Source organism: Alosa pseudoharengus, unplaced genomic scaffold (genome assembly GCF_046254945.1).
Source record: "Alosa pseudoharengus isolate Yale_2024_CS ecotype anadromous, Long Island Sound unplaced genomic scaffold, YU_APseudo_1.1 YU_APseudo_1.1_scf_21, whole genome shotgun sequence".
Classification (NCBI taxonomy): domain Eukaryota; kingdom Metazoa; phylum Chordata; class Actinopteri; order Clupeiformes; family Clupeidae; genus Alosa; species Alosa pseudoharengus.
In genome coordinates this window covers 28,647,105-28,666,648 of record NW_027468674.1, presented here as the reverse complement: position 1 = coordinate 28,666,648, position 19,544 = coordinate 28,647,105, and the positions used below count along the sequence as shown (strand labels likewise).

At 43.5% G+C, this 19,544-nt stretch overlaps 1 protein-coding gene across 1 annotated transcript; it reads left to right on the top strand.

Annotated features, from left to right (window-relative positions):
• The first annotated feature begins 9,487 nt into the window (after window positions 1–9,487).
• On the top strand, window positions 9,488–18,663 carry rundc3ab (RUN domain containing 3Ab). Its single transcript, XM_076299013.1, has 11 exons — window positions 9,488–9,614; window positions 11,787–11,902; window positions 12,119–12,246; window positions 12,795–12,880; window positions 13,316–13,405; window positions 13,851–13,931; window positions 14,381–14,546; window positions 15,134–15,291; window positions 15,658–15,780; window positions 16,398–16,504; window positions 16,848–18,663. The coding sequence occupies exons 1-11, from the start codon at window positions 9,511–9,513 to the stop codon at window positions 16,988–16,990; spliced, it is 1,302 nt and encodes a 433-aa protein (XP_076155128.1). The 5' UTR covers window positions 9,488–9,510; the 3' UTR covers window positions 16,991–18,663.
• Window positions 18,664–19,544: the final 881 nt, after the last annotated feature.

Below are 19,544 nucleotides of genomic sequence, written 5' to 3'. Positions count from 1 at the left end.
CTGTGCAATAAGTGGTTCCTGAGTAATCCGGTTTTGAAATTGCAACACATTTCTACATAGCCTCATTGGGGCGAAATTATAATGTATTCTAATGTAAACTATTTGTCAGTAGGCCTACATCAGTGTTGCCACAGTTACCTTGAAAAAGTAATCTGATTACTGATTACTGATTACTCCTTTAAAAAGTAACTTAGTTACTTTACTGATTACTTGATTTTAAAAGTAACTATGTTAGATTACAAGTTACTTTATTAGTTACTTTCAGCAGCTGCCGACAACACCCCCAACGCCTCAACATAAAAATGATAACCGGCTTTGCCAATACTCACTATACTGGAAGTGCATTTTAACAGCAATGTATAGCAGACATCCCAACCTAACCTACTTAGATACTGAAATTCAGATGTTTGTTCAATAATGTCTAAGTACACCAAATAAGGAAGGCCTATTGATAGAAATTGTTATAGTAAAATATGTAGATTTTTTTTCATGTAGCCTTGGCAACTAGCCATCTTGTAGCCTATAGGCCTGAGTAATATGCAAATGAAATTACACTTGTTAAACTCACCTCAACAAGTCTTTTGCAATCATTTAACCCACCGTGAGCAATGCTAAAGTTGCTGTTACAAACAGTGCAGTGTGCAAGATTATCATTATGTTTTAATCTTTTGAGACAATTGGGTGCACTTTTGTGTAGTCTGATGTGAAATGGGTCTTAAATCTTCCTTTTTGAGGGGCACTGACGCTACCATGACGCTTCTGTTCCTAGATACACTGACTGAACTGATTAATTATGTTTGGCAGAAAAGAGATATAAGCACTTACACTGAAAACGGATTGGTTGATTTAGCAAAACAGACCAGGATGCTCTCTGTCTTGGATGCGCTTCAGTCAGAAACGCACCACTCCTCTCTCTCTCCCTCTCCTTTGTGTGCGCATTAAGCTATGCACACGCGATTTGAAGCAAAGATTCTATCTTTGATTTGAAGTCCGGTCTGGCTTGCGTGCTCTTGTTCGCTCTAGGTTCCGGGAGATTTTATGTAATTTGCGGGCGTCAGGAAGCCGCTATCAATATGTGGGAGACTCCCAAAAGTTCGGGAGACTTGGGATGTCTAGCTAGACAGCACTTTGTCGCCAGCACAGAATGTACAATGTACCTTAATGTTGTCATGTTTAGCTGACACAAACTCAAAGTAATGACTGATGAAATGTGCATCTCTCTCTCTCTCCCTCCATTGTTGTTTTCGTTTGTGTCGCTGCACGTGAATTGTCCTCATGCTGAAAACGTGAGCATAGCCTACATGACATTAATCCCCAAGACAAGAAGAAAGCAAAGAATATATCTTTTTATTAAGGAAAATGACAAAAATAGTAACGCACAGTAACTTAGATAAGTAACTTTAATCTGATTACTGGTTTGTAAATAGTAGCGCGTTAGATTACTCATTACTGAAAAAAGTGGTAAAAATAGACTAACGCGTTACTAAGTAACGCGTTACTGGCATCACTGGCCTACATACATTTTTGTAAATTGCTCAGCCATAGATTATCCCACTATCATGGTTCTTATATTGTCAGGTTCCAGCCAATCCCATTACAGATACGTGAATACATTTATATTGGCATGCTTCCTAGTGACATTAATGCAAAAATATGAAGAAAATCAAATAACGAGACACAAATATTGATATAAAGCCTGACATAAGCCATATGCAAACATTCACATCATGCAGATACATCCTGAAAAAGGAATAGCATGTAGGCTATAGGCTATGGCCATTACAATGACCAATCTTAAATAAACTAGCTGAATAACACAGGTGACCACTTCTGCATAATTTCATGGAGTGCTGAAATTTTTGAACATTTCTGAACTGTGAAATGTAACATATGTTTTTGTGGTTGTGAACTTATTGCAATATCACCATAACTATTCCACCTGTGTGTGCATGGTTATAATTCTGAAGTGCAAAATAGCTACAGCACAAATATTTCCATAAAAATAAGCAAGTCTGACCTCTGAATTAATTTTGAAAGTGCACCTGATTGATGCATTTAAAAGTTAAAATATACAAACATTTCTTAAATTCTTACAAAACACCCACCCACTTTTTCAAATTGTTAGTTTGGACCCCCCCACTTTTGCCGTGCGAAATACCAGTGCTGTTTTCAGCATCTGTTTAGTGCTTCATTGTCATTTTCATTGGATTCTCCCATTTGCTCGCAAATCGCTCATAAACTTTTTTTGTTTTGTTACACGCATTCTCCCATTCCTCTTCTGTCACACACACAGTGACAAGTGCCAAATCCCCCGCAGTGTTGAAGAGATCAGTCATCCCCCTCACTTTTGAAGCCCGTAAAAGTCCTGGCAGGAAGCATGCATAAGGATGTAGATCCAGGAATGCACTAATATTTTGTTCGTAGTACCAGTTTGCAACAATTATTAGTTAAAACTAAGTTGTAAACACTTTGAAAAAAAATATATATTAAAAACTGGATATACCAAAAAACGTTGATGTAATCGCTTCCTGCCAGGACTTTTACAGGCTTTTCCCAAATCACGAAAGTAACGTCGATGCAGAGGTATAGTAGCAGATAGTAGCATCCATCAGGCAAGTGTTATTTAAATAAACTCCTGGTGTACCTACAAACTTTTCAATGCCTCGTTTTATGAGTAAAGAACATACTGTAGAGGTTTCGTACCATTCAGGGCATTATTAGTGGGGTAATTTATGAGATAAAAGTTGGTTCCATTACGCCTGCAGAAACTTATTCGTTTCTGACAGCGCTACTCAACCAGGGTTCGACCAAGGGAAAACAGGTTCTGGGAGGGTGTTTGGTTCGGGGTCATGGTGCAAAGGACCCTAGGGTGAAATTACTCCGAACCATCGCTTTAACAGCATCACGTCACTAACCACAGCTAAGACTGCACAATCTCTATTCACTCTGTTGGATATCTGAAGCCAGTTTGTCTACTTAGATACTGTAAATCCTCATATTATGGCCGGGGTCTTAAGACAAAGTACAGGCCTTTAGGGGCAGGATTGTATTCGAGACAGCCCTTTATTTCTTATGCGAGTTTTATTTTGAGACATGCGTTTCTTTGAGCGGCATACTGCAGGCCTTCAAAAGCATGACATTTTCGGTTTAGTTTGATATTTAATTTACTTTTGGACTGTTTGATTATATTGTTAAATGTTGGGACTGATGGGCACTGAAATCTGGGGAGGTATTTGATGATCACTATTACGTTCCATGTAGTTGAAAGAGTGTCGGGATTTCAAACAAACCATCCGCTTTCATGCGTTCATTGAACGTCTGCGGTGCTGTAATGGAAACGTTATTGCGTAGCCTATTGAGTTATTTTTAAATTATGCATGATTTACTTTTTATTAATTTCGTAGGCTGGCTTTATTTTGTTATATAGAAGTATCTAAATAACCTGTTAAAATGTACCAGAATTCAGGAAATTGCATCTAGTCCAAAAAAATGTTTATGGGGGAGGACCATACATACAAACATCTGAAATGTCCCACCCACTTTCACAATGCCTCCGACGCCCATGGTCCTAGTAGTAGGCTAGATCCCTTTGATATCAATGTTCATTTAACTCTGGGAGCGAGCTCACAAGCCAACGGAGAGTTGCTAGACTAGCCCTGGAAGCAAATGTAATTTGTAATTTGCTGCTGCTAGGGTGTGTCTACATTTCTAAGCTACCAAAATGCACCAGAATACAGGAAATCACATCAAACAAATGAAAAAAATTCCAAACCCCCCTTCCACATATGCGACAATGTGGGGAGCCCTTAATACATGTGGGCCCAGGGGCCCGAAAGTTCATAATCCGTCCATGCCTGGTCCCTACACCTGAGAACCACTGATGTACGTTTTTTTTACTGTACGGTATAATGATGAATGAGCCAAACAAAAATGTCCGCAGCAAAAGTTTGGTTGGCCCCACCAAATCTCACTCCAAGGTTTTTTGAAAAGTTGGCAGCCCTGCAGACACATACACACACACTTCACTTCTCAGATAGAACCGGGGTAAGAAGAAATGAGCATTTCAATCTGTCAAGGCCATTTGTTGACCAAAATGTTACCCTAAGTTTTACAGGTTAAGAGAGGACAGTTTTTCACATCACACACAAAAAAACCCAACCCTCCAAAAGGTGCCCTTGAAGTGGGCAGACAGGTCTCATCAGTCACCCTCTCTGTGTTCCCACACTCATCTCTGTGTTAAAACCGTACTTCACACACACTTGCTGTATTCACAGATCCACTGAGCATCTGGAGTGTGTGAGCAGACAGTGTCACCTGTCACCTCCGTGACCATCCACAGAGTTATATGAATGTGTGTGTGTGTGTGTGTATGTTTGTGAGAGTGTGTGTCTGTGTGTGTGTATGCTCTAATGGGTCTATCTCCTACTCAGAACACCTTTAGGGCTTCCTTGTGGTCAGGGGCCAATATAGGTTGTGTAAACTAGCACAAAGGAAAAATTGGAACTTACCCCTTCTCATCAATTCAGCGTATCGGGTTCAGCGCCATTTTTCAACATGCAGGGTTCAATGACTTGCCTGTTGGAAAATGATGCTAAGCAGGCTCTAAAAGTGAACATTAGATGTCAAGGAAGCCCATGAGGAACTTCTATATCAGTGAGAGTCTGGTCTGTTGCCCTCTCTGGAATCACCCTTTGAATGGGGCGGCGTGATTGATCCAGAGTGAGGAAGTTGGCTGACCGCACCACAGTCAGGCTCCACCAGAGTCTGATCTAGCGCTCGCTCCGCGGCCATGCCGAGGGCTTTGAAGATACACTGTGTCTGTGTTTGCACAGGGTGATGGAGTGAGGTGTCTGTGTTTGCAGGGATGACGTTCACAGAGGGAGAGAGAATATCACTGTTGTGGATCTGAGGATCTGGCTGCTGTGGCTCCTGCATCTGGCCCTGATTTAGCCCTGATCTGAGCCAGATCTACGGCCTGGGCACTTATGCGGATACGGTGGTGTGCACCAGTGTTTCAAAAGTATACTCCTTTTGTTGTTATGGATGTGTCTTTCATCAGCACAAGCAACACCCAAACACAGTCCCTGCTATAAGTTTTTTCGTTTTCTCTGCCCCTTTGCTACCAGTTCACTTGCCTGTCTTGAAATACAGTATAATCTTATTAGCTGATTCACTGAAGCAGGAAACGAAACAAAAAACTTGTTCTATGAGGTAATCTCCTGTAATTCTAATCTCAGGAAGCAAACATTCAAATGAAAATCTGTCCTCTGCTCTCTTAGCGTAAATAGATCATGTTTTCTCTGCACTCCTGAGCCCCTGCTTGAAAACGTACATGCATTGCACACAGTCACTATGGAAAATTCTGTAAACAGAAATTTGGTGCAGCACGGAAAGGCTGTATGGTCTGTGCTGCTGGCGATATTCGTGTCATTTGCACCGCAGAAGCATATCCTGGGCTTTGGGCAGGGTCCAGACTAGTCTGATGCTATCACAAAATTTGTCATTTAGTGACAATTAATGAGTTATGATGGCATTGACATACATCAAGATGGGTGTCTTTGTGTATCAGTAATGTTCTCCATATTTTGCTTAGGCCTATTTGTTTTTTTGCTCGGCATGTTGGTGATGATGGCTGTACGTCCCTCTATTGTGTATGTCTACGTGAATAATTAAAAAGAGTTTAAACATTCACATTCACATAAACTTCTCATTGACAGGCATTGCCAATAAACTGAACTTGGATGGCAAGATGTCTACAGGTCACACCAACCAACCGCCACCACCACATCCACCTTTTTCCCTCTCCAAATCTGTGTGTCTTATTTCTTTTAAAGGTTCAGTCTGCAATTGTAATCCAATAGATAAGACAGATTCAGTGATTTCTCTTCATGGTCCTCTCGATGTCCATTCCGTATAGGCTGCACTAAAGCACTCTGGGATTTGAATAGACACTCCTGCTTCTGTAAATAAAATGATAAGCAAACATAGTGGTTCAAATGGCCGAACCATCAACCAATTTCAGCCAATCAACAGCTTCAGGAGCATGGAATGGAGCAGTGTAATTTGATTGGTTGTTGAGCTCGAATATCAACAGGTTTTGCCAGAATCACAGACGGTGCCTTTAACTCACATTCCTGTGCTCTTTCGGTTCTCTCTGCGACGCCACTCTTTTTCAGAAAGCGTACATGTCTCCTTCTCGTGCAGTCTTCCCTCTGTCTCACATCGGCGTTTGGAGATGCACAGACACACACACGCCTCTAAATCTCCCTCAGCAAATATTTACCTCCCCACTCCTCAAGGATGAGACAGTGGAAAAGAAGAGAAAGGAGTTTTTTGTCTTTTTAACTTCTATTCTTTCTTTTTCTTCCTCTGAGACTGTTGTGCGTAGAGATTACTGTGCCTTCTCAGTTTGAATTATGCAAAACATGCAAACGATGTTTTAGTCACAACATGTCTACAACACTTTTGTTTTCATTTAATGTTGAGCGTTTTCTACTACGGTCCAAAAGACCGTGTTATAAATAATAGCTGTTACAAAAAAGAACTATAGGAACTGTATGGTATTTTAGGACAAAATGTGGTAATCTTATAGAAGTATTATAGTATTTTGGGACATGCCACATGTGTATAGGGTAAGGATATTAAAGAGGTATTACAGAACATCAGAAGCATTATACACTACTACTATTGTAGAAATCGTAAGGGAGGATGCAAGAGTGAATGGCAATCTCTCCATCTGCCTCTCTCTCTCTCTTACTTTCTTCCTCTATTTCCATCTCCCATTTCTTCTCTCTGTCTTTGTTGCTTTCTGCCTCTCTCTCTCTACCCCCTTTCTTTTCTCTCTCACACACTCTCTCCTTTCTCTACTTTACTTCTCTCTCCTTTTCTCTTACCCTCCCTCTTTATTTCATTCCCCATCTTTCTTTCTATTGTTCTTTCCTTTACTCTATATATATTCCTCTTGCTCACCCTTTTCCTCCCTCCCTCCCTCTCTCTCTTGCTCACCCTCTCCCCCCCTCCCTCGCTCTCTTTGGCTCAGCCGTCCTCTCACCATCACCAGGAATTTCACAGCAGGTCCTCAGGTCCTGCCTAAAAGCAGCATCGTCACCTCCAGTGTCTGACCAGTGCCCACGCCGACTAACAACACACTAGTGCCTCCTATGCCTGTTAATACCCATGTACACACACACACACACACACACACACATACATCTATACTCCTATATCAGGGCCTAGAATAGCCCACACTTAGATAACTAGACACAGGTACCATCCATCACCAAATCCAAATAGATTCTTTCTGTTCAAATCCAGATTTGACCATACTCCTCCCCTGGGGATTGGGGAAGAATACATCTTTAAACCACATTTACTTTCTGTATAGTGCTGAATGTGTGTAGGTGTGTTGTGTTTGACCGAACAGGCGGTTCAGCCCTGCACCTGCCCAGGCTCGAACCCACAGCTCGCAGCACCATCTGATGGGGAGACAACTGTGGGAACTAGGGAGCTAAAGGGAGCTAAAACCAATGGATGCTAGCATCTCTCACTTGCACATCTCTTGAGATGAGTGGAGGGAGGTTTACTTATCATACCTACTGTGCAGCTATCATATCAGCTGACTACCATTACACATAGGCCTACATTTAATTTCCATTTGCTATTTAGCCAAAAACCTGTGATAACATGCTTCTTGGCACCTTTCGTTTTAGCTCTCTTAATATTTTGTTGGATGTGAGTGTTTCATAATATGGGCGCTCATTACTGATGTCTTATTAAAATTCAGTCCATGAGGACGTCAGCACTCCCTGAGGAAGACAGAGATTGCGTCTCAGTTAAAAGCTGTGATTTTCCCAGTGTGATTTAAATTTAGCTGCCGCCATCAGGCTGGATCTCTGTGTGCATAGGAGCATTTGTCCCAAGGCGGCAGGGGGAAAAGTTCTAGTCACACCTCCAGCTCTCTGTCTCCCGGGCTGATGTTTGCCCATGACACACGCATGCTGACCTCAAGAGGAAAGCTATAGGCGAGCGTGCACACACACACACACACACACACACACATACAGAGATAGAGAGAGAGAGAGAGAGAGCAGCTCATGGGTACAGAAAACATCACCTGAGCCATACAGCAAAGCTGAGATGGAGCAGAACTTTGCCAGCTGTTTAGGCTTTCTTTTAGATAGGCCTGCCAATTCGTGACTCATCACTGACCTTTTTGCAAGTATGGGTTTATACGTCAATTTATCATAGAAGTCAAGATCTTTTGTTCAAGAATGAGTATATTACAAAACGCATCTTAGAGCAATTGAACCTATCTGGCAGTATTCGGGAATGCTTGTACATAGACACATCTTTTGTATTTCTTTTACAGTAAGGGCAAAAAGATCAATACGCTTGTGACCTGCATGCTGTGTAGAAAATGTACAAAATGGGCAACTAATTTGAGGTGATGGTCAGAGGTAGATTGCATTAGGCCTATGTGTGGATGGTGATAAGGTTCCACAAGGTTGTTTGGTAACACCAGTAGTCTGGCCTTAACAGCAGAGAATCTCCTTGCAGCAGCCAAGTCCACAAAACTTATATTTTCTAGAAAAAAAATGAACAACCTTTACAGTTTTTGATGTGATTGAGAACAGGCAATAACTTTTTGGTTTAGGTCTAGATAGTACAGGAAATGGTGAATACGAATGCAGAATGCCCTTTACATTATAATGAGCAGTTTACATTTTAAAAGACATACAGTAATGACACAATTTTTTTTTTTTTGCAAGTCTACAGTAGTAAGTGGATGGCCATTTGTGCAAGCGCTATTTTAGTCCGCTCAGTGCATTTATCCGAGTGGGAATTACATGAGCTACTGCTCCCTCTAGTGGTTATTTCCCGTACATGCTGAGTGGAGAGATGAGTTGGCTGTGTCAACATGACTCAAGCAGTAGGCTATATTGCTTTTAGCCAGAACTGTAGATTTAAGCTAAAATACAATTAGACAGTCTTCATAATATACGTCCACTCCAATAACGAAGTGGTTTATTTAAGTCGTTTTTGTTCACTCTCAATGGATGAATATAGGCCTATTAGGCAATGTTGGTCTCAAGTAGGTGTAGGCAAGGGGGGAAGCCATCAATATTGATTATGAAATATCATTTGCTGACTCGTCAGACATATGGTGTGATGTGTGTTGAGATCACCCATGAGGTCAGAGGAGGCGGGGAGAGAGTGACGGTGGGCTCCGTGGGGGGAGAGAGACGCCAGAGAGCTTTGTTGTTTGGGACCAACCTTGGTACAGAACTGTTTAAATCAGTGTCTCTCTACAAGCCAGCTGCCGCAGAAGAGGGCATCCCTTTAATTGTATGCTGAGCATCCTACTTCCCCCTTGATGACGCCACGGAAGAGCGAGCGTGCGAAGGAGAGTGCTGCTGTTTGTATGGCGTAGCCAGGGAGGTGTCCGTGGCTCTGGAAGCGCAGCGGTAGCTTCTAACGCTGTCGTCGGTGCCGGTGCCGCCGTAACCCTGTATGGAACAGAGTGTGCAGTCCGCGATGGCGATGGGCTTGTCGTCCAAGAAAGGCTGCTCACGGAGCGTGGCGGTGGAGCGCAAAAATCTCATCACCGTTTGCAGGTATGAAAGGCCTAGTGTAACGACAATGAGCGTTTAGAGGTCAGCTGTTAGGCTACCCCCAAACATTCATTGGCTGCCGCCTGGGTCCTAATTTCAATTCCATATTAGATTACTTTAATATCCGATATTCTGTGTTAGAAATAATGCTGTAGGTTAGGGGTCTATGCAGAAATAAGCCAATTAGGAACCAGTCGCCACCAGAGCCACTGAAAACAAAGCCCGTCTTGCAATCGTTTCTGGACATCAGCTGACGTCATATTGATGTCGGGCGATGCAGGGTGGAAGGTTGAACAGGCCACAATCATCATCATCATATTTCGACCCATGTTGCTTCGTTAGAGTAGCCTAGCTTTGAAATAGGCTAGGCCTAGGCTGGTATTAGCCTAATCGGCTGATGCGCAAACGCAGTTCCATAAACTTGTGATGTGACTCAAGCATTCTAGCCTGGTCTACAACTGACTTTATTAGTCCTAAGCCTACATAACAGGAATATTTCAAGCACTGCGATGGAGCATAGTCATTTTGACAACTGCGGGCACTGGAAGTCTAGCGATGTTTGATTTATTGCTCTTCCCGGATGGTGGCGTTGCCATGACAACAACCTTTTCGTAGGCAAGGACATTGATAGCTTGGTCCTGCCTTATTTATACGGTCTGGTACCCGAGGGAGCCGGGGAGGCCTTCACGTCAGCTTGTATGAGAGAGTGGTAAAAGTGGAAAGCTAACAATAGCTAGTGAAATAGCCAGGATCTTTTGAATGCGTAAGGAAGGCACGGTTCATTCTGAATAAGATTAGGTGATGGGTGAAAACCAATGCTGTCTCCTCTCTTGGATAGACTAATTCAAGAGGCCTATCTATTTATATTTTTAAAAATCCAAGCTATTTTTATCTGTCTCAGTCTTGGGCAGTGACAGCTGAAAATGTACTTTTAATAATTTTATTTGTTTATTAAGACCAATAACAACTAAGGCTTACCTCTAAATAAATGATGCTCTGTGTGATTTTGATCAAGTCACAAGTTCACTCTTAGTTTACAGTAGGTAGGCTACATCTCTAAGTCATATGATTGGTGGATAGCTAACTATAGATGGCCTATTGTCCAGTAGATGTGGGTGCTCTTTGGTGCCGTTGAAGGAGATATTGTTGTCTGCAGAACAATGGCTGCTGAAGTCAGTGACCACACTGTTGCTGTGTGGGTATGGGTTCTGCTCTGGTGTGACACACATGGTCTTATCCCCAGTATGATCCCAGCTTAGTTTGAAAATATAGTGCTGGGTGCTGGGTCACATTGTCTGCTGCTTTTTCAGTTAATTTACTTTTTTTCCCTCATTTCTCTTGCATTCTGTCTCTCTGACACACACACGCATGCACGCACGCTCGTGCGCACACACACGCACACACACACACACACACACACACACACACACACACACACACACACACACACACACACACTTCCAAAAACCATGGCATCATCTACTATATAATGAATCATTGATTCACTCTCATTATATCACTTGTTCACTCTCTCACTTATTCACTTCCTCACTCCACCCACCCCACACACTTTTTCCAACTCTCTCTCTTTCTCTCTCACACTCACACACACAGACACACACACACACACACGCACACACACACACACACACACACACACACACACACACATGCACACAGTCTCCCCCACCCTCTTAGTCACTCTCACATTCACAGTCTCCTATCTGATTACAAAATGAACATAATGTAGTAGCCTAGATCTGTTGAGTCATTTATTCACTAACCTATCGCATAATTCCAGCGATGAGGTTAATTGAAACATTTTGTAATATAGGCCTACAGTCATTGGTTTAACCCAGAGCCTCAACGGTATCCCCCTGACGGAGTACTTATTATGACAACTCAGCATTATCACAGGATGTGGAGAAAGATGGGGGGAGAGAGAGAGAGAGAGTACAAGTGGGAGGAAGGAAGGGAGGGAGGGAGGAAAAGAAGGAGAGCACCATCCTAGGTTCATATGTGTAAGTCTGCCTGGCTTTGAAATGTCGCAGGTTATTTCTTTAGGTGATTGAAAGAAAACACAAGCCTATACTGTACAATGACAATACCTAGTATTATGATTTAACTTGGTTTACTTGATTGGAATGTAATTGAGTGAAATGACTGATTGGACAGGTTTTCTGTGAAGACGCTACTGGAGAAATATACAGCGGAACCCATTGATGACTCATCTGAGGAGTTCATCAACTTTGCTGCCATTATGGAGCACATTCTTAGCCATCGCTTCAAAGGTAAACATGTTACCAGGTACACTGAAAAACACTCTGTGCACAGTCAAAGTCAGTTCCCCACCACCAGGGCCACTCCCAACACACTTAGTGTAATGTTCTCTGTGTGCTGTATGTCAGCTGCTGTGGTGATTTAACTAGTTTAGGGGTAACCAGTTTTCAGGGAGCATTGATCATCAAGTTGTTTCTTTCCTTCTCTCTCCCTCGTCCCCCCCCCAGGCTCTGGCAGCTGGTTTGATGGTCAGAGGAGCTTCTGGGACTTCATCCGACTGGCGTGCGGTAAAGTCCCCAACAGCTGCATCAGCAGCATCGAGAACATGGAGAACATCAGCTCCTCCCTGGCCAAGGTAAGGAGCACCACACTCACTACTCTGTCTCTCTGGCAGTGGAGGCATTACTCTGTCTGTCTCTTGCACCCAGCTCATTTATGCAGATTTGTCACATTCAAATAGATCATCTGGAGTGGAAGCACTTTAAGTTTGTATAAGAAGAAATTTAAAAGCAAGGCAATGACATCACAAAATTCGCAACTCTAGATTCTTCACAGTTATCTTACTCATCAAGCCCTGCTTCCTTCCCTTTTCCGTTCTTATGTACAAACACTCCCTCTAATTACAACATGAATGAAACAAGGCGAGGCCGCATGAAACAAGGATTGAGAATCAAGAACAGAAATGAGGTGGGCTTGCTGTTTGGCAGTGGAGGGAACAGGCTGTCCATGTAGTTTATGCCGACTATGAGCATATTACATCTGCATAAAACAAAAAGTATTCTCTACAAGAGAGTGGATTAATTAGGAATCTTTGATTATTTGATCATAACCCATTCCTCTTCCGCTCCCTTCTTTCTCTCTCACCATTTTACACCCCCCCCACCCCCCACCCCCGTCTCTCAGGGTAGAGCATGGTTACGGGTGGCTCTGATGGAGAAGCGTCTGTCGGAGTACATTGCCACAGCTCTTAGGGACAGCCGCACCACCAGGTAAGACTCACCTGCAGCACAGGCGAACATTATTACTACTCCCACCAAGTGAGCACTACACACACACACACACACACACACACACACACACACACACACACACACACACACACACACACACACACACAGAGGAAACATACACACACACACAGAGGAAACATACACAGAGGAAACACATAAAACAGAGGCTGCATTGCCAGGCACCTTGAATATGGATTAACATTATGTCTACATGCACCTGTCACACAGCCTGGAAAGTTTAACCAACATGCTCACACATTTTTATAGACACACACATAAAACAGATATTGGCTTTATCATTACACACACCTGGAACACACATGCCACACACACTACAGGCAACAACCTTTACAACAAATAGGTTAGCTTTATGCTTATGTGTGTTTGTGTGTGTGTGTATGTGTGTGTTTACAGGAGGTTTTATGACGACGGCGCCATTATGCTGAGGGAGGAAGCCTCTGTGTTGACTGGTATGCTCATTGGACTCGGAGCCATCGACTTCAGGTGAGGAGAGGAATGGAGAGACGGATAAAACAGCACCAAATAAAGGAGAGGGTGGAAGAGACAGATAAAACAGCACCAAATAAAGGAGAGGGATGGAGAGACAGATAAAACAGCACCAAATAAAGGAGAGGAATGGAGAGACGGATAAAACAGCACCAAATAAAGGAGAGGAATGGAGAGACGGATAAAACAGCACCAAATAAAGGAGAGGAATGGAGAGACGGATAAAACAGCACCAAATAAAGGAGAGGGTGGAAGAGAGATAGAAACAAGAAAGAGAAACAGACAGATAAAGAAAATAGAAAAGTATTGAGGGGAAGATCAGAAGACAGTGCACACAGGGAGGTAGAAAAGCAATAAGTTTGAAAGAAAGAAAGAAAGAAAGAAAAGATGGTTATGCCGTTTCTCTGCAACTTGTGATGTTTGTCCATGTCCTGTCCTGTAGTTTCTGTCTGAAGGGAGAGGCACTGGATGGGAAATCTGAAGCGGTCATTGACTACACCCCCTACCTGAAGTTCACACAGAGGTACTGGACCATTGCCATTACTGTTACATTACGGTTGTGCACATAGCTAATGTGCCAGCATCTGAAACAGACCTGGATCGAATATAGCATATATACTCATGGCAGTGTCTAGACTTTAGCATATACTCATGGCAGTATCTAGACTTTAGCATATATACTCATGGCAGTGTCTAGACTTTAGCATATACTCATGGCAGAATCTAGACTTTAGCTAGGGCAATTGGAACAAGACACAATATACATATACTATATGTGATTGGATTATCTAATAAATAAGATGGAGCTCTGACACATATCATTGGTGTTGTGTGTGTGAAGCTGTTAGTGACATTGTGCGTCCTGTAGCTATGGCTACCTGAGCTATGATGTGATACCATTTTTAGACATATTGGCGCTGTATGTGGTGTCGTCCCTTGTGCCGTCCCTTAGTGATGCTGTGTCTCCCGTAGCTATGACTACCTTAGCGATGAGGAGGACCGGCGCAGTGTGGACAGCAGTAGCAGTGAGGAAAGTGCGCCGGAGCATCCTTACGTTCCCTTGATAACCGAGGAGGAGAGCTGGAGCGCCAAGTGCAGGAAGATGGAGCAACGCTACAAGATTGTCTACGCACAGAAGGTGATTGCGGACATGGCCATAGGGTGGGAATGGTTAGATGGCTAAGGGATTTTAATGTGGAATAGTCCTGGAGTCTATGGAAATACTGTACAGTTGGCATGGATCCCACTGACCGATGATGGTAGTGACAGAATTTTAATTGATTTATTTATTTTTTGCTCTGTGGTAGCGGATTAGTGGTTCTCACATTATAGTGATCTTGGAGCTGCTGTGTGTTGGTTGGAGATCAGCTCTGGAGTATAAAACAATGTTTATATGCCTGGATTGAGCTCCTTCTGTAGCAAAAACAAAAATACCACCAGCATTGTTGTAAAGTCCATCTAGTCCATCTAGTCCATCTAGTCCATCTAGTCCATCTAGTCCAGCTATCTATCTATCTATCTATCTATCTATCTATCTGTCTGTCTGTCTGTCTGTCTGTCTGTCTGTCTGTCTGTCTGTCTGTCTGTCTGTCTGTCTGTCTGTCTGTCTGTCTGTCTGTCTGTCTGTCTGTCTATTTAATCAATTTCAGTTGCGTGTAGCCTAGTTACAACTCAGACATTCTGACCAATCAAAGTATTGTGCAATGTGTGTGTTTGGGTATCTAGGGATACCTTGAGGAGCTGGTTCGTCTGCGCGACTCCCAGCTGAAGAACTTGGAGATGGAGAACAAACGCTTGAGCTCACAGCTGGAGGAGGTGCAGAACCAGAGTGAACAAGAGAAGAGGGAACTGGAGGGGATAGTTCTGGAACTCCAGGAACAGCTGTGAGCCCACACACACGTACACACACATACCCACACATTTTATGTGGTTAAAGGATTTCATATCAACAGTCAAGTTTCATTAGAACTAGATCAGAATTAGATCAAAAAACAACAGATTTAAGATGTTCAACAGTATATTATGAGTTATACTGTTTCAGGTTTTCAGATGAACTAGTGTTTATATGTACAGCAGATCTCATTTGTATCTGACCCTGCTTCTCTGTAAATAGTATTTGTGTGTGTGTGTGTGTGTGTGTGTGTGTGTGTGTGTGTGTGTGTGTGTGTGTGTGTGTGTGTGTGTGTGTGTGTGTGTGTGTGTGTGTGTGTGTGTGTGTGTGTGTGTGTGTGTGTGTGTGTGTTTCTCAGGACTGGCCTTATACCCTGTGACCCCCGTCAGTTGTCTAAAGATCTGCCCGTCCCCCTGGTCAACGAGTGGACCTCGCTAAGCCCCTTCAACAATGCGACTGGTGACAAACTCTTCCGCAGCAGGTACCACACGGGCACCCACATAAATACACACAATAGCAGAAACACACAAGCACACACAATAACAGACACATACATGTACTACACACACACATAGACATTTGGCTGGGGTGTAAAATATATACATACAAGAAAACATATTATAGTATATACAAACACACATAAACATACTCTGTGAGACACACACACACACACACACATACACACACACCAGTGACCAGTGTCCCTCAGCTGAGTAGCTGGCAGGCAGGCCATGGTGTGTGTGTGAGATAGGTTGGGGGTGGCTGCAGATAAAGACTCGTGTCATGGCCACTGTGACACACACATGCACTGCGCGTACCAGATAGACCCTGGGAACCATGCCAGACCCAGGCCAGGCCAGATCAGGGCCAGATGTGAGCCAGAACTAGGACCAGCCACAATGAGAAGTGCCATAGCTGAATGACTGCACACTTGGCAGTCAGAAATAAATGAATGTGTGTATGTATATATGGAGTGTGTATGTATGGAGTCCAGCTTGGTGTGTTCAGTGACGGGCCTGGTTGGACGTGGGTAGGTAGGTGTGTGTGTACAGTCCAGTGTTTGTGTTGAGTGACCGCTGTTTGCCTCTCACCCTGCAGAGGAAGCTTCCCCAGTCCAGAGCCCCTCTCAGCAACACTCAGTATGGACTCAGAGCCTCTGAGAGCCGAGGTCAAGCCCAACGGACAAGCCTGGTGTACCAGAGCAGGTAAGAGTGGACACACACACACACACACACACACACACACACACACTCACACACATTAGACTCAACCATGCACACATGCACACCCTCAAAAGCATATTGTTGTACACATGTTCTTTTATACTGATGGACAACTCCTACAACCACTAAACCTCACTAAACACTCACTTTCTGTCACCCTCTTCTTCCACTCTACTTTCTCCCTATCTATTCCCTATCTATATCTATATATTTCATCCTGTGTTCATTCCCCTTTCTCTCTATCCCTCCATACACTGCCCCCTTTCCCTCTGCCACTCTTTCTTTCTTTCTCTTTCTCTCTCTCCTGTTCTCTCCCTCCTTGTAGAGAAGAACTACACTACGTCCATGTTGGGTCTGTGCGGCTCCATGGGCTCCCTGCCCAGCTGTAAGTCTCTGCCCAGCCTCAGGTCGACAGAGTGCCTGGTGAATATCAGTGCTGACCCCAGCCCTGCCCTCACCCCCAGCTAGGGGGCGCCACAAAGCAGCCATCCACCCAACCACCACGCCATGCCACAGGAGAAACCATGTGACCAAGCCCTGACTGACCACAGAGGATTCTGGGATTGAGGCTGAACTGCAGAAGAAATTACAAAATTATTGGAACATTGTTTATGTTTTTTGATTTAGTTTTTGTGTGTTTTATTTTTCGAAAAGATGATGTCACGTAGGTCAGAAATAGACCAAGATGGCGGCTCTTCAGGACGCCTCTGTGTTCCTCTCAGCCGTCACATGGTTCCACCAGTGGAAAGTGGTTCTTCCTGTAGACCGTTGCTAGACCTGTGCTGTAGAACTTTTGCACTGAGGTGTATTGGGATTGGCTGAAGACTGGGAGCAGGCTGTCACAAAGGATTCTCCTGGTTGAGCCTCAGAAACAGCCAATAAGTCTGTTCTATCCCTTTATCTACATTTACATCTACATGACCTACACACACACACACACACACACACACACACACACACACACACACACACACACACACACACACACAGAGAGAGAGAGAGATCATACAGGCATCACACCACAGTTAGACAACCACATACACACTTTCCAGATGACATGCAAGTTATCTCACCGAGGGTGGCACAGACACACACACTCTACCATGGCCAACAACAGGATGACATTTAACTGGCAAGAGACACGTCACAGGACACACACACACACACACACACACTCCAATACAAACCTCCCCTAATGCAGACATTCTCAACAGAGACTCTATTTGTGAGACCAGGGCCTGGGTATGTGAACTCAGTGTAGAAACTATAGCAACCTTCTATCCTTTTCCAAATAAACCCAATCTGTCTCCCGAGGAGAGACCAGCTTCTCTGCCATAGAAATGTCTGAACGTCTGTGTGTCAACGTTGTCAACCACCGGAAAACAACAGCAAAACAAGTGGACTAGCTGTAGTACTGCCCTTCACAGCCTCCTCCTCTCCTCTCCAGTCTTCAACATGGAGAAATGTACTGTTTAAATGGTGGTGGAGATTCAACCCTTTGTGGGTAGAAACAATAGCAAACGTTAGCCAACTAATTCCTATACAAATATTATATGCACATACGATTTTATCAGTGTCTATCATGGACCAAAATCATTCTGCTAACTTTCTCAAAGCCAATGTGTGTTCTTAACATTTGTTGTGTCTGCCGGGCCATTCATGTACTGTAAGTGTGCTTGCTTCCGCAGTCTGTGATGGTAAATAAAAAAAGCAGGACAAGGCTTGTAGTTGCCTAGCTGAGGGAACAGAGCAAAACCATGGCAAGATTATGCAAACACTGATGGTGATATGGTTGAAATTAGGTAATTAGAGGCTGTGTTGTTAAAGTAATTGAATATTTACGCAAGGTAAATGTCAGGTCAGACTCACAACTAAGGCTGGATAGGAAGTGAGGTGTGAGGAATGGGTTAGGCCTGGAACCCGCTGGCTTGGACCCTGGCTAAGAAAGTTATCCCTATAAGAGGTTATGAAACTGTGTGTGAGTGTTGTATGTGCTGTGTACGTGTGTGGGGTTATCCAAACATCATGACATGTTTTATCTTTGCCACAATAGCCAACCTATTTAATACACTATTGACAACAAAGACATCTATCATTTTGAAATCGAATGCAATAAAAACTGCCTCTTTTGTTAGACAATGTATCGATTGTTGCTGTAGTTTTGTTTGTGTGTGTGTATGTGCGTATGTGTGCACGTGCCTCCACATGTATGAGGGTGTTCTTCTTGTGGTTATGTAAGTATGAATGTGTGTTGGTGTGTGTGAGTGAGAGAGAAAGGGATAGTATGCGTGGTGGTGTTTTTGGCATGTGTGTGTGTATGTATGATTGTGGTCTTGGCGTGTGTGTGTGTATGGTGGTGTTTTTGGCATGTGTACAGTATGTGTGTGTCTGTGTACACACCCATTATCTTGTAAGGCTAGGTCCTTGTGTAATGGTGTCCACCCTTTTCTGTGCACTGCCCTAACGGGTATTTGATTAGAAAGATAATGGCCTGTAAGATGAAGTGAGACTGGGGAAGCATGCATGTTGTAGACTTTACCTTTCATTTTTTTCACTGAACCTAGATCATGAATACAAACATGTGTTATATGTGTGTGTGTGTGTGTGTGTGTGTGTGTGTGTGTGTGTGTGTGTGTGTGTGTGTGTGTGTGTGTGTGTGTGTGTGTGTGTGTGTGTGTGTGTGTGTGTGTGTGTGTGTGTGTGTGTGTGTGTGTGTGTGTGCGTGAGTGCGTGCGTGCGTGCGTGCGTGCGTGCGTGCGCGCGTGCGTGCGTGCGTGCGTGCGTGTATGCAAGCATCAAACAAAGTTCCCAAGTTAAAGCAGCCTTTCAGGTGAAACAAAGGCTGTGCGTCTTGGGTCAGCGGGTCAGGATCATCCATTAATTAGAGTCTTTGGCCTCAAAAGCAATGTGTAAACACACATGGTCACATGGAAGCGGTGGCTTAACAGATGAGTAAAAAAGGACATTCTTTTGCCATACGGCTCTGAATAAATTCCTTGGGTACACATAGGGGTTAGCTAAG